The 13347-nt window shown below is 44.3% G+C and overlaps 1 protein-coding gene across 7 annotated transcripts in view; it reads right to left on the minus strand.

The window, feature by feature from the left end:
• palld (palladin, cytoskeletal associated protein) overlaps nucleotides 1-8886 on the minus strand; it is a 124780-nt gene extending 115894 nt beyond the window's left edge. For 6 of the 7 annotated variants that reach the window (XM_045687651.1, XM_045687653.1, XM_045687655.1 and 3 more), the window contains exons 1-2: nucleotides 8669-8886; nucleotides 3738-5187 (exon numbers count right to left, since the gene is read on the minus strand). In XM_045687651.1, coding sequence (XP_045543607.1) covers nucleotides 3738-5080 — 1343 coding nt within the window. In that variant the 5' untranslated portion in view covers nucleotides 5081-5187; nucleotides 8669-8886. The remainder of the gene's footprint in view (nucleotides 1-3737; nucleotides 5188-8668) is intronic. The other variant, XM_045687652.1, reaches the window with a different exon arrangement.
• Nucleotides 8887-13347: the final 4461 nt, after the last annotated feature.

Here is a 13347-nt window from a genome sequence, read left to right on the forward strand (position 1 = left end):
TGTTTATTGTTATTTTGTTGTCTTACTTTTTACAATTTTTTTTTTACTTTAGTTTATTTGATAAATATTTTCATAACTGTTCTTGCACTGTTGGTTAAGGGCTTGTAAGTAAGTATTTTCCGGTAAGTTCTACACTTGTTGTGTTCGGCGCATGTGACAAATAAAGTTTGATTTGAATAGTCTTCACCAGGATACAAGGCCTGTTCTCTTTATACCACACACCATTCCCAGAGGCAGTCTGAATGTTATTGTGTGTGTCCTAGTGAGTGAGATGGATGAAGAGCAGAGGAAAAGTGTGTTTACGAAACGCCTTAGCTCAGCCTTTTAACCACACTGTATTTACCCTGATACACCATCCATTTACCTGGAGAACACACAAAATATACACAACTGAAGCAGTTGCCTGGATGTTGAGGTGGAAAACCCCTGACCTTTGTTCATACCAGTGAAAGCAACACCAGTAGATGTTCTTACATATCTATTTCAACATGTTGTCAACATATTCATTTAATACTGGGATGTCATTTGAACTTCCTAGACATTGCAGATTCCATTGGGGACTGTGAAGACATTGTGCAACATGTTTATGAATTATAAACACCATAGTGCCACCTAGTGTCAATAGACAGAAAACAAGTCAAGCCTTAAAAGTGGGTATCTGCAGGATAAAAGAAGTGACAAAACATCTGTGTGACGTTCTATCCAGATCCCAATGACTTGAAGTAAACAAGACCTCAGTTCCACATGAACAATGCATAGATAATTCAAGACTTCTGAACTTCCAAATCACAATCCCAGACTGATTTTACAGCAACATTCACACATAAATATACTATGCTGAACAAAAATATACATGCAACATGTAAAGTGTTGGTCCCATGTAATGTTTCATGAGCTGAAATAAAAGATCCCAGAAATGTTCCAAACACTCAAAAGGCTTATTTTTCTAAAATTTGTTTAATGAGCATTTCTCCTTTGCCAAGATAATCCATCCACCTGACAGGTGTGGCATATCAAGAAGCCGATTAAACAGCATGATCATTACACAGGTTTACCCTATGCGGGTTACAATCGAAGGCCACACTAAAATGTGCAGTTTTGTCACACAACACAATGCCACAGATGTCTCAAGTTTTGAAGGAACGTGCAATTGGCATGCTGACTGCACGAATGTCCACCTTTGATGGCCACTGGCACGCTGGAGAAGTGTGCGCTTCACAGATGAATCCCGGTTTCAAATGTACTGGCAGATGGCAGATGGCATTGTGTGGGCGAGTGGTTTGCTGATGTCAACGTTGTGAACAGAGTGCCCCATGGTGGCACTCTGGGGTTATGGTATGGGCAGACATGAGCTTCGGACAATGAACATAATTGCATTTGATCGATGGCAATTTGAATGCACAGAGATACCGTGACGAGATCCTGAGGCCTATTGTCGTGCCATTAATCCATCGTCATCGCCTTTTGTTTCAGCATGATAATGCTCGGCCCCATGTTGTAAGGATCTGTACACAATTCCTGGAAGCTGAACATTTCCCATTTCTTCCATGGCCTGCATACTCACAAGACATGTCATCCATTGAGCATGTTTGGGATGCTCTGGATTGACGTGTACGTAAGCGTGTTCCAGTTCCCGCCAATATCCAGCAACTTCACACAGCCATTGAAGAGGAGTGGAAAAACATTCCACAGGTCACAATCGACAGCCTGATCAACTCTATGTGAAGGTGATGTTGCGCTGTATGAGGCAAATGATGGTCACACCAGATCTGACTGGTTTTCTGATCCATGCCCCTACCTTTTTTGTTAAGGGATCTGTGACCAACAGATGCATACCTGTATTCCCAGTCATGTGAAATCCATAGATTAGGGCCCAATGAATTTATTCAATTGACTGATTACCTTATCTGAACTGTAACCCAGTAAAATCTTTTAAATTGTTGCATGTTGCGTTTATATTTTTGTTCAGTGTATATATAGGTTAGGGAAAACACAAAACAAAAACAATATTCCAGTCTGAGCCCATATTAACCTCTCCCCCTCTTCCTCTCCCATTCACTCTCCCCCTCTCCATGACTGCATTGCTACACTGGCCGTGTCCGAATAATCACACTAGCATACTAAATAGTATGTGAAATTTTGAAAATATTACTCTGAATGCTTAATCTAATGCGCGATTGCGTTGACTCCCTCTATTCCTTCATTTTGGTACAGGGCTTAAATTTATGGACTCGGAAAAGACGAGTGAATTCTATTACATCAAACGCCGAAATGTGTATGCAGTTTAAGTATGTGGTACAGTACGCTAGTATGGGTATTCGGGCATGGCCACTGTCTCCTATTGGTCAAATACAACACTATACTACAACCTTCATATTTCCCAAGAAGGTGTGGAGAGGTGAAGAGGTGGAGAATGACAGAAAACGCTGTGTCATGACATTGCTTACGTTTCAGGACCTGGCTCCTGTTGGCCTGGAGACTATTTATACAGCAGAGGAAGAGGCCCCTTATAGCTCACCCGGACAGGAGAGAACCATATCAGAACCACAGTCCCCAGGCCTCTCACCCTCTGTACTCTGTTAGTCAACCTCAACCAGGCAGGATGAAGGCCTTCTCCTCAAAATGAACCTCACGCCTGGCCTCAACTAGACAGTAACAAATAAAGGCTTGTACAGCCTGAGTCCATTGGGCACAGTAAATTAACTTTCTGAAAAGTGTCTCAGCTTAGTTTCCCGGTGGACTGGTCCAAATCCCTACAGCCAAGGGGTGCTATATTTTAAAAAAAGAGCAGAATGACTGCCCAGGCAGAAACTCCCTGACCTGACAATGTCTCCACTAGCACCTGGTCGCAAGGCTTATCGGTTACTGTGGTTACATACAGTGTAACTGTCCAACCCCACAGCAGGTGTTCCGTGGAGGCCTTGTCGACACCCAACAGCTTTCACCTCCTACCTCCTCCCGCTCCCTCAACATCCCACTCCCACACCCAAATGGGCAACCCTATCTCTGACTGAAGGCTCTGCTTCCTACCAAAGACACCACTCTATATGAGTATGTGCCCAAGTGTTTTAGTTGGGTCTTTTTCGCCATATATCCAAATCCTCTCACAACAAAACTCCAAAGTTACCACGTGTCCAAATGGGGAGTCAGTCACAGAAAGTTGGTAGCAACTTAATTAGGGAAGATGGGCTCGTGGTAATGGCTGGAGAGGACTCAGTGGAATGGTATGAAATACATCAAACATGGTTTGTATGCCATTCCATTTGCTTCGTTCCATCCATTATTATGAGCCGTCCTCCCTTCATCAGCCTCCACTGGAGTCAGTGTGTTTGATTTGACTCCCTTACCGAGGGGGATCGTTTTAAAAGTCTCCACCATGGGGATCCACTTCCCTTAGAGGTGAAGGAAATTGGTGTCAGACCAACAAGAGGATCAACTGCCTTTGCAACGATAGCATTAAATATAGTATGATGACAGAGTTCTGATCTTTACCCACTACATCAAATGGGTAACACATACCATTGGAGATCTTAATTAATAAAAGGATAAACAGATATACAGTAGCGTATAAATCAACTATGTTGAGGAACATGCAGCAGTCATATTTACTATACTGATAATGCACACAATGAACCTCTTGTGTTCTACCACTGGTGTTAACCGTCTCATTCTACTGATACTCATCACCAATATGATCACAACCAAATCAGACTTCCACCTACCACCATTCTCCTTACCTGACCAGCGGCTGAGGGTTTCCTGCCACCCTGCACTCCAGTCGGATGGGGTGTCCCTCTGCCACCTCCTGGCTCTTCAGCTTCTGGGTGAAGTGTGGCAGTGACAAGTCTCCATCTACGCTCTGGGCTCCACTGTGCTGCTGCTCCCCCATCAACTGGGCTCCACTGTGCTGCTGCCCCCCCATCAACTGGGCTCCACTGTGCTGCTGCTCCCCCATCAACTGGGCTCCACTGTGCTGCTGCTCCCCCATCAACTGGGCTCCACTGTGCTGCTGCTCCCCCATCAACTGGGCCCCACTGTGCTGCTGCTCCCCCATCAACTGGGCTTCACTGTGCTGCTGCTCCCCTATCAACTGGGCTTCACTGTGCTGCTGCTCCCCTATCAACTGGGCTCCACTGTGCTGCTGCTTCCCCATCAACTGGGCTCCACTGCGCTGCTGCTTCCCCATCAACTGGGCTCCACTGTGCTGCTGCTTCCCCATCAACTGGGCTCCACTGTGCTGCTGCTTCCCCATCAACTGGGCTCCACTGTGCTGCTGCTTCCCCATCAACTCATTCACACTCATCAGATCAGAGACAATTGGAACCCCCATCACACTCAGAGGAGGGACACCCGTCACACCCATTCCACCCATCATGCTTGCTGGCTGGATACCCAAGCCTGACTCACACTGCTGTGGTGCCCCCTGTTGGATGAGAGGCTGTGGGGGGACAGAGGCAGAGCCCTGGGGGGCCGGCAAGTGGCTCTTAGGAGACAGATACCCGCTGTCGGGAGAGGAGGAGTCTTCCTCCCCCTTTTGCTCCGGCCGGGCAGAGCCTTTAAAGATGGAGGACAGCTCCTCGATGAAGGTGGCAGCACGGCTACAGAACTCAGTGGCGGAGGCAGCCCGTTCATTCAGCTCCAAGCCCTCATGGACCAGTCGGGGCTTGTCCTGCTTGTAGACTGGGGTGATGTTCTTGTGGCAGACAAACTTCTCAGGCAAGGCCATGGCTTCGCATGTGGCCTGTATGGGCCTGCTGAGGTAGAAACTCTGGCTGGAGGTGACTTTGACTGAGTGGCTGTCATCTGGGGAGTGGGCTTTGGTTTGGTGGGGGAAGCTGGGGCTTTTGGTCAGGTATTCTGTGGTGTTGAGGGGGGTGGGGGAGGGGAAGTAGAGAGCCGGCTCCTGGGATCTGGGAATAGGGGAGACAGGGACTCCCCGGTCTTCTGCATCACTGAAGGCCTCCCGAGCCAGGTCCAGGCTGCGGTTGATCTCGTCTTGGCTGAGGAAGGCGGTAAGATCTGAAAAGTCCCCGACTCCGGTATCCAGTACCCGCCATAGAGTCCAGGTACAGATCCCCATCAGACGACGTCTCTGAGAACACCCCTCCGTCTCCCTCTAGAACCCTGCCCCCATCCTTCATAAACAGAGAGAGGGGGAGGGACTGATTCCAGCTCCCGTCCTGCATCCTGAAACACACACACACAATATGACATTCAGTTAACACAGTAGATATAGCCAGACACTAATTATAAACAACATACACATAGTCATCTGAATAAATAAAAACAGAACTCACAGTCAACAGCAACACACCCTCCCTCATCAACATACAGTTGAGGATGATTTAGGCTGGCATTCTTTGGGCTCAGCTGGTTGGTATTAACAAAGGCTTTTGGGAGGTCAAAGTGTGCATGACTGGCATTTGTCACCATCCCACCCTCTCCCTAATCGTCTATTTCCCTCACTCTCCTCTCGCTTCCTTATTCTTCTCTCTCCCTCTGTCTCAATTCACTACAACTATAAAATAGTTAAAGTTTTAACCATGATAATTCTGTTATAATTAGAGTTGTACTGTCCATACACTGCAAAAGACTAGATAAACTACAGCGGCAGCCACACAAACACACACACCCACGTGTGCGCACCGTCACAGCGGGATTGTGTTTGTTTTGGTCATACCACACATTTATGAAACTCTCCACTGACAGTGGTCAATAGCTCAATTGTTACAATGCCTCCTAGTAGGAGGGGGGTGCAGGAATCAGGAGCAGGAGAGCAAGGAAGTTCCAGTGGCACAAAACGTTTAATATGGTAGTCCCGAACTCAAATACAACATGAGGGAAAAACACGTACAAAACGAAGTCGCCACACAGGGAAACTAATTGCACACACGGAGGAGAAACCTCGACTCCTAAACAAAGTCTCGAAAAACGGTAACACTACCGAATACAACGAAAACCCCGTGGTGCAGACACGCACCCCTAAATGTAAAACACATACAAACAATCCCGCACAAAAACTAGCATGCAGCGGGGTGTAAATAAACCCACCGAAATCAACTAAATGAACACAGGTGTGAAAAAACAGACAGACACAAACGAAAAGGAAAAATAGATCGGTGGCAGCTTGTTGGCTGGCGACGACGACCGCCGAGCACCGCCCGAACAGGGAGAGGAGCCACCTTCAGTGGCAGTCGTAACATCAAGCATAGCTCTGTCACTTCCTAAACAGGTGGTCTAGAACACACATCAGATGGAAGTAGAAGCATCTATATGCATATGTAGAATGTGCTTGGGAACATAGGTGTGTACAGTCTTGGCCAAAAGTTTTGAGAATGACACAAATATACATTTTCACAAAGTCTGCTGCCTCAGTTTGTATGATGGCAATTTGCATATACTCCAGAATGTTGTGAAGGGTGATCAGATGAATTGCAATTAATTGAAAAGTCCCTCTTTGCCATGCAAATGAACTGAATCCCCCAAAAACATTTCCACTGCATTTCAGCCATGCCACAAAAGGACCAGCTGACATCATGTCAGTGATTCTCTCGTTAACACAGGTGTGAGTGTTGACGAGGACAAGGCTGGAGATCACTCTGTCATGCTGATTGAGTTTGAATAACAGACTGGAAGCTTCAAAAGGAGGGTGGTTCTTGGAATCATTGTTCTTCCTCTGTCAACCATGCTTACCTGCAAGGAAACACGTGCCGTCATCATTGCTTTGCACAAAAAGGGCTTCACAGGCAAGGATATTGCTGCCAGTAAGATTGCACCTAAATCAACCATTTATCGGATCAGCAAGAACATCAAGGAGAGCGGTTCAATTGTTGTGAAGAAGGCTTCAGGGCGCCCAAGAAAGTCCAGCAAGCGCCAGGACCGTCTCCTAAAGTTGATTCAGCTGCGGGGTCGGGGCACCACCAGTACAGAGCTTGCTCAGGAACGGCGGCAGGCAGGTGTGAGTGCATCTGCACGCACAGTGAGGCAAAGACTTTTGGAGGATGGCCTGGTGTCAAGAAGGGCAGCAAAGAAGCCACTTCTCTCCAGGTAAAACATCAGGGACAGACTGATATTCTGCAAAAGGTACAGGGATTGGACTGCTGAGAACTGGGGTAAAGTCATTTTCTCTGATGAATCCACTTTCCGATTGTTTGGGGCATCTGGAAAAAAGCTTGTCCGGAGAACGCAAGGTGAGCGCTACCATCAGTCCTGTGTCACGCCAACAGTAAAGCATCCTGAGACCATTCATGTGTGGGGTTGCTTCTCAGCCAAGGGAGTGGGCTCACTCACAATTTTGCCTAAGAACACAGCCATGAATAAAGAATGGTACCAACACATCCTCCGAGAGCAACTTCTCCCAACCATCCAGGAACAGTTTGGTGACGAACAATGCCTTTTCCAGCATGATGGAGCACCTTGCCATAAGGAAAAAGTGATAACTGAGTGGCTCGGGGAACAAAACATCGATATTTTGGGTCCATGGCCAGGAAACTCACCAGACCTTAATGCCATTGAGAACTTGTGGTCAATCCTCAAGAGGCAGGTGGAAAAACAAAACCCCACAAATTCTGACAAGCTCCAAGCGTTGGTTATGCAAGAATGGGCTGCCATCAGTCAGGATGTGGCCCAGAGGTTAATTGACAGCATGCCAGGGCGGATTGCAGAGGTCTTGAAAAAGAAGGGTCAACACTGCAAATATTGACTCTTTGCATCAACTTCATGTAATTGTCAATAAAAGTATCTAAAGACACTGAAGCAGCAAACTTTGTGAATATTAATATTTGTGTCATTCTCAAAACTTTTGGCCACGACTGTACCGTAGGCTACTGTACATGTGAGCTCCATGACTATAATGTAGAGGATGGAGCATGTGAATGAAACCGAACTTGCAATAGTCACTCTGTATAGAAATTAGTGTGTTTGTGTGTCAGTATGGTATACTGGACATATACGAGTGTGACATTCTGCCTTCTATGGCGTCCAGGAGACCAGGTGTTGTTATTTTGAATCCCCTTGGGCTATGTTTCACAGCAGCAGCACAACCCCACCCTCAATAAGGGCCCTTTAAACACACTGCAGTATAACACATACATGAGCTCACACAAGACACACACATGCATACACACATATGCATACACAGTCAGACACAAGGGATAGTATTCTCTTCAGAGGCTGTTATTTTCCATGTGAAAAAATGCATTTACTATACAACATTGATTAAATATGAATGGGGATTATTAAAAAATATTAAAACTAATTGACAAAAGGTCAATAACTACTGTCAATGGTCATTGTCACCAATGCCGTCAATTACAGAATAGAACAGAGTACATCATTTCTGCTGTCACTGTTCAATAACTATGTACTTAGTACTTCCATTGTAATGTACTTTAATATACCTTTAATATCTTGTGAAAATAACCATATTGCACCTGTAGCCCTGACACTAACCTGATCTCAAATGCAAAAGTGAATATCCTCACATACACTGACAGTAAATTGATATCAACAGATTTTTCTAAGCGTTTTTCTAATATCCAAAATTCGAAGGATCTCTTGATTGCTGATAGGCTGTAAGTAGCATTTCAATATAAAACAAAGGAAACAACAGCGCCTCCAGGACATTCCACTAATAATGTCAACAAGAAATGAGAAAGGACAGCCTTACCTTCAAGTTTTTGTCCAAAGGTATTGTCCCAGTCTAGTAGTTCCAGTTTGCTGTTAAAATTATATGTCTGTGAGAATAGACAGAAGCGTATTTTCCCAGCAGAGTAGCTTTTTTTGGTCAGGCAGTGAGTGCGAGCACTGTGAGCAGGTCGAGGTCTACTTGAGTGGTTCCTCCAGTGTGGCCTGCTGTCCCATCTGTCCCAGCATCTGACCACTCACTGTGTCTGGCTATATTTGGCCCCGGGCTCAGATTTCACAGCCAGAATGCTGGTGAGAGAGAGAAGAAGAGAGAGAGTGAGAGAGAGAGAGAGAGAGAGAGAGAGAGAGGTGTGGGGTACAGTGAGGGAAAAAAGTATTTGATCCCCTGCTGATTTTGTACGTTTGCCCACTGACAAAGAAATGATCAGTCTATTGATTTTAATGGTAGGTTTATTTGAACAGTGAGAGACAGAATAACAACAACAAAAATCCAGATGTCCAGCATGTCAAAAATGTTATAAATTGATTTGCATTTTAATGAGGGAAATAAGTATTTGACCCCTCTGCAAAACATGACTTAGTACTTGGTGGCAAAACCCTTGTTGGCAATCACAGAGGTCAGACGTTTCTTGTAGTTGGCAACCAGGTTTGCATACATCTCAGGAGGGATTTTGTCCCACTGCTCTTTGCAGATCTTCTCCAAGTCAATAAGGTCTCGAGGCTGGCGTTTGGCAACTCGAACCTTCAGCTCCTTCCACAGATTTTCTATGGGATTAAGGTCTGGAGACTGGCTAGGCCACTCCAGGACCTTAATGTGCTTTTTCTTGAGCCATTCCTTTGTTGCCTTGGCCGTGTGTTTTGGGTCATTGTCATGCTGGAATACCCATCCACGACCCATTTTCAATGCCCTGGCTGAGGGAAGGAGGTTCTCACCCAAGATTTGAAGGTACATGGCCCAGTCCATCGTCCCTTTGATGCGGTTAAGTTGTCCTGTCCCCTTAGCAGAAAAACACCCCCAAAGCATTATGTTTCCACCTCCATGTTTGATGGTGGGGATGGTATTCTTGGGGTCATAGGCAGCATTCCTCCTCCTCCAAACATGGCGAGTTGAGTTGATGCCAAAGAGCTCCATTTTGGTCTCATCTGACCACAACACTTTCACCCAGTTGTCCTCTGAATCATTCAGATGTTCATTGGCAAACTTCAGACGGGCATGTATATGTGCTTTCTTGAGCAGGGGGACCTTACGGGCGCTGCAGGATTTCAGTCCTTCACGGCGTAGTGTGTTAATTGTTTTGTTGGTGACTATGGTCCCAGCTGCCTTGAGATCATTGACAAGATCCTCCCGTGTACTTCTGGGCTGATTCCTCACCGTTCTCATGATCATTGCAACTCCACGAGGTGAGATCTTGCATGGAGCCCCAGGCCGAGGGAGATTGACAGTTCTTTTGTGTTTCTTCCATTTGCGAATAATCGCACCAACTGTTGTCACCTTCTCACCAAGCTGCTTGGCGATGGTCTTGTAGCCCATTCCAGACTTGTGTAGGTCTACAATCTTGTCCCTGACATCCTTGGAGAGCTCTTTGATCTTGGCCATGGTGGAGAGTTTGGAATCTGATTGATTGCTTCTGTGGACAGGTGTCTTTTATACAGGTAACAAACTGAGATTAGGAGCACTCCCTTTAAGAGTGTGCTCCTAATCTCAGCTCGTTACCTGTATAAAAGACACCTGGGAGCCAGAAATCTTTCTGATTGAGAGGGGGTCAAATACTTATTTCCCTCATTAAAATGCAAATCAATTTATAACATTTATGACATGCGTTTTCTGGAGTTTTTTGTTGTTATTCTGTCTCTCACTGTTCAAATAAACTTACCATTAAAATTATAGACTGATCATTTCTTTGTCAGTGGGAAAACGCACAAAATCAGCAGGGAATCAAATACTTTTTTCCCCTCGCTGTATTTGAGAAAATCACAGGGGTGCAATGTTTTCTACTGATGGCAATAAATACAGTACTTCAATACGCAGAACAAAATACTCACACATACACACACACATCTGACACATGTAACTGAGGGGCTTTTCTCTTTGTACCTTACCATGTTGCACTGTCAAACCCACACAGCTGGTGGTCATGAAAAATGTGTGTACTCTGCTACCTACAGAGTACATGCATCTGTCAGTACCATCCCACTGGGCACAGGTGTCAATTCAATGTCTATTCCACATTGGTTCAATGTAACTTAATTGAAATGACTTGGAAACAAAGTTGATTCAACCATCACCCTTCTCTCTGAACTGTAACACTGCTCTACTGTGGCCAGTTGAGTTCACTCCTCGACCCGAGATCTGCCGCTAAGCCTCTGAACAAGCTGTTATTAGTATACTAGACTCTTCAGTGTTATTAGTATAGACTCTTCAGTGTTATTATTATAGCCTCTTCAGTGTTATTATTATAGCCTCTTCAGTGTGTCACGCTTGTCGTCGGTTAAAGAGGACCAAAACGCAGCAGGTATGTGTATGCTCATCTTGCTGTTTATTTACTTTCAAAATGAACGTACAAAAATAACAAAACACGAACGATCAACAAAAACAGTCTGGTAAGGCACAAGGCGAAACACAGAACAATCACCCACAAATAACAAACACACCCTAATATATGGGACTCTCAATCAAAGGCAGATAGACAACACCTGCCTTCAACTGAGAGTCCCAACCCCAATTAACCAAACATAGAAACAGACATACTAGACTAAACATAGAATACCTGAAAACCAAACAGTGCCCAAAAACCCCGGAATACTTAAACCAAATGCCCCTTCAACAAAACACACCACCCCGAACCACATAAAACGAATACCCTCTGCCACGTCCTGACCAAACTACAATACCAATTAACCCTATACTGGCCAGGACATGACACAGTGTTATTATTATAGCCTCTTCAGTGTTATTATTATAGCCTCTTCAGTGTTATTAGTATCGACTCTTCAGTGTTATTATTATAGCCTCTTCAGTGTTATTATTATAGCCTCTTCAGTGTTATTATTATAGCCTCTTCAGTGTTATTATTATAGCCTCTTCAGTGTTATTATTATAGCCTCTTCAGTGTTATTATTATAGACTCTTCAGAGTTATTAGTATAGACTCTTCAGTGTTATTATTATAGCCTCTTCAGTGTTATTATTATAGCCTCTTCAGTGTTATTATTATAGACTCTTCAGTGTTATTATTATAGACTCTTCAGTGTTATTATTATAGCCTCTTCAGTGTTATTATTATAGCCTCTTCAGTGTTATTATTATAGACTCTTCAGAGTTATTAGTATAGACTCTTCAGTGTTATTATTATAGCCTCTTCAGTGTTATTAGTATAGACTCTTCAGTGTTATTAGTATAGACTCTTCAGAGTTATTAGTATAGACTCTTCAGTGTTATTAGTATAGACTCTTCAGTGTTATTAGTATAGACTCTTCAGTGTTATTTGTATAGGCTCTTCAGTGTTATTAGTATAGACTCTTCAGTGTTATTATTATAGACTCTTCAGTGTTATTATTATAGCCTCTTCAGTGTTATTATTATAGCCTCTTCAGTGTTATTAGTATAGACTCTTCAGTGTTATTAGTATAGACTCTTCAGAGTTATTAGTATAGACTCTTCAGTGTTATTAGTATAGACTCTTCAGTGTTATTAGTATAGACTCTTCAGTGTTATTTGTATAGGCTCTTCAGTGTTATTAGTATAGACTCTTCAGTGTTATTAGTATAGACTCTTCAGAGTTATTAGTATAGACTCATCAGTGTTATTATTGTAGACACTTCAGTGTTATTAGTATAGACTCTTCAGTGTTATTTGTATAGACTCTTCAGTGTTATTAGTATAGACTCTTCAGTGTATGAGCGTTTTTTGCACAATGGAGGTTGGGGGCCAGGGTAACTTATGGTCAAAGTTCATTGCCTTCTCTGAGCCCCCATCCTCTCCAGTAGCCTTGAAATACTCTCTGGCCTCTCTCTGCAGGCTGTGTCTCAATGATGCCTCGGAATTGTATACCCTGAGTGACTGGTAGTAACCCAGTTCTCTGCTTGAGCTCGATTTATCCACTTCGCGTGGAAAAGTTGATGGCTGACGCATCTCATGGTTGGGTTAAAAGGGCACAGACACATTCTGACTCTGCAGCCTCACTTGGTCTATTTGTGGGCCGATATCGCAGACGGTTGATCCTAACAGCGCAGAGCTATTCCGGTTCTCCAACTATCTACTGATTACAGTTAAGTGCTAGTGACAGGGCAGGGAGGAATGTCCATTGGACTGCTCTCTCAAACCATCAACCCCCCTCACACACACACACATGCTGCCAAGCAACTGACCTCAACAACACTTTACCATTGACTATCCTTCAGCACTGACCCTTCATTCACTGCCCCAGAACCAACCCCCCACTCATCTTTCCAAAGCCCCATGCACTCACACAATCCAACTCATATATGGAAATAGCTTAAGTGTACCTTGTTGAGGGTATCATTTAAAAATAACTGCATTAATTGGTGACTTCGAATAGCCTCGCTCATGGTCTGGCAAGAATAGAAATTGAGCTTTCCAAATCTGATCATCCTTTCAGCTAGAGTTGACAGACCTGACATCCTGTCAGTTAACACTTATGGCCATTTATCACTTACTTCAGATTTCTTCTTATTTTTTTAT

Source organism: Salmo salar, chromosome ssa10, assembly GCF_905237065.1.
Source record: "Salmo salar chromosome ssa10, Ssal_v3.1, whole genome shotgun sequence".
NCBI lineage: Eukaryota > Metazoa > Chordata > Actinopteri > Salmoniformes > Salmonidae > Salmo > Salmo salar.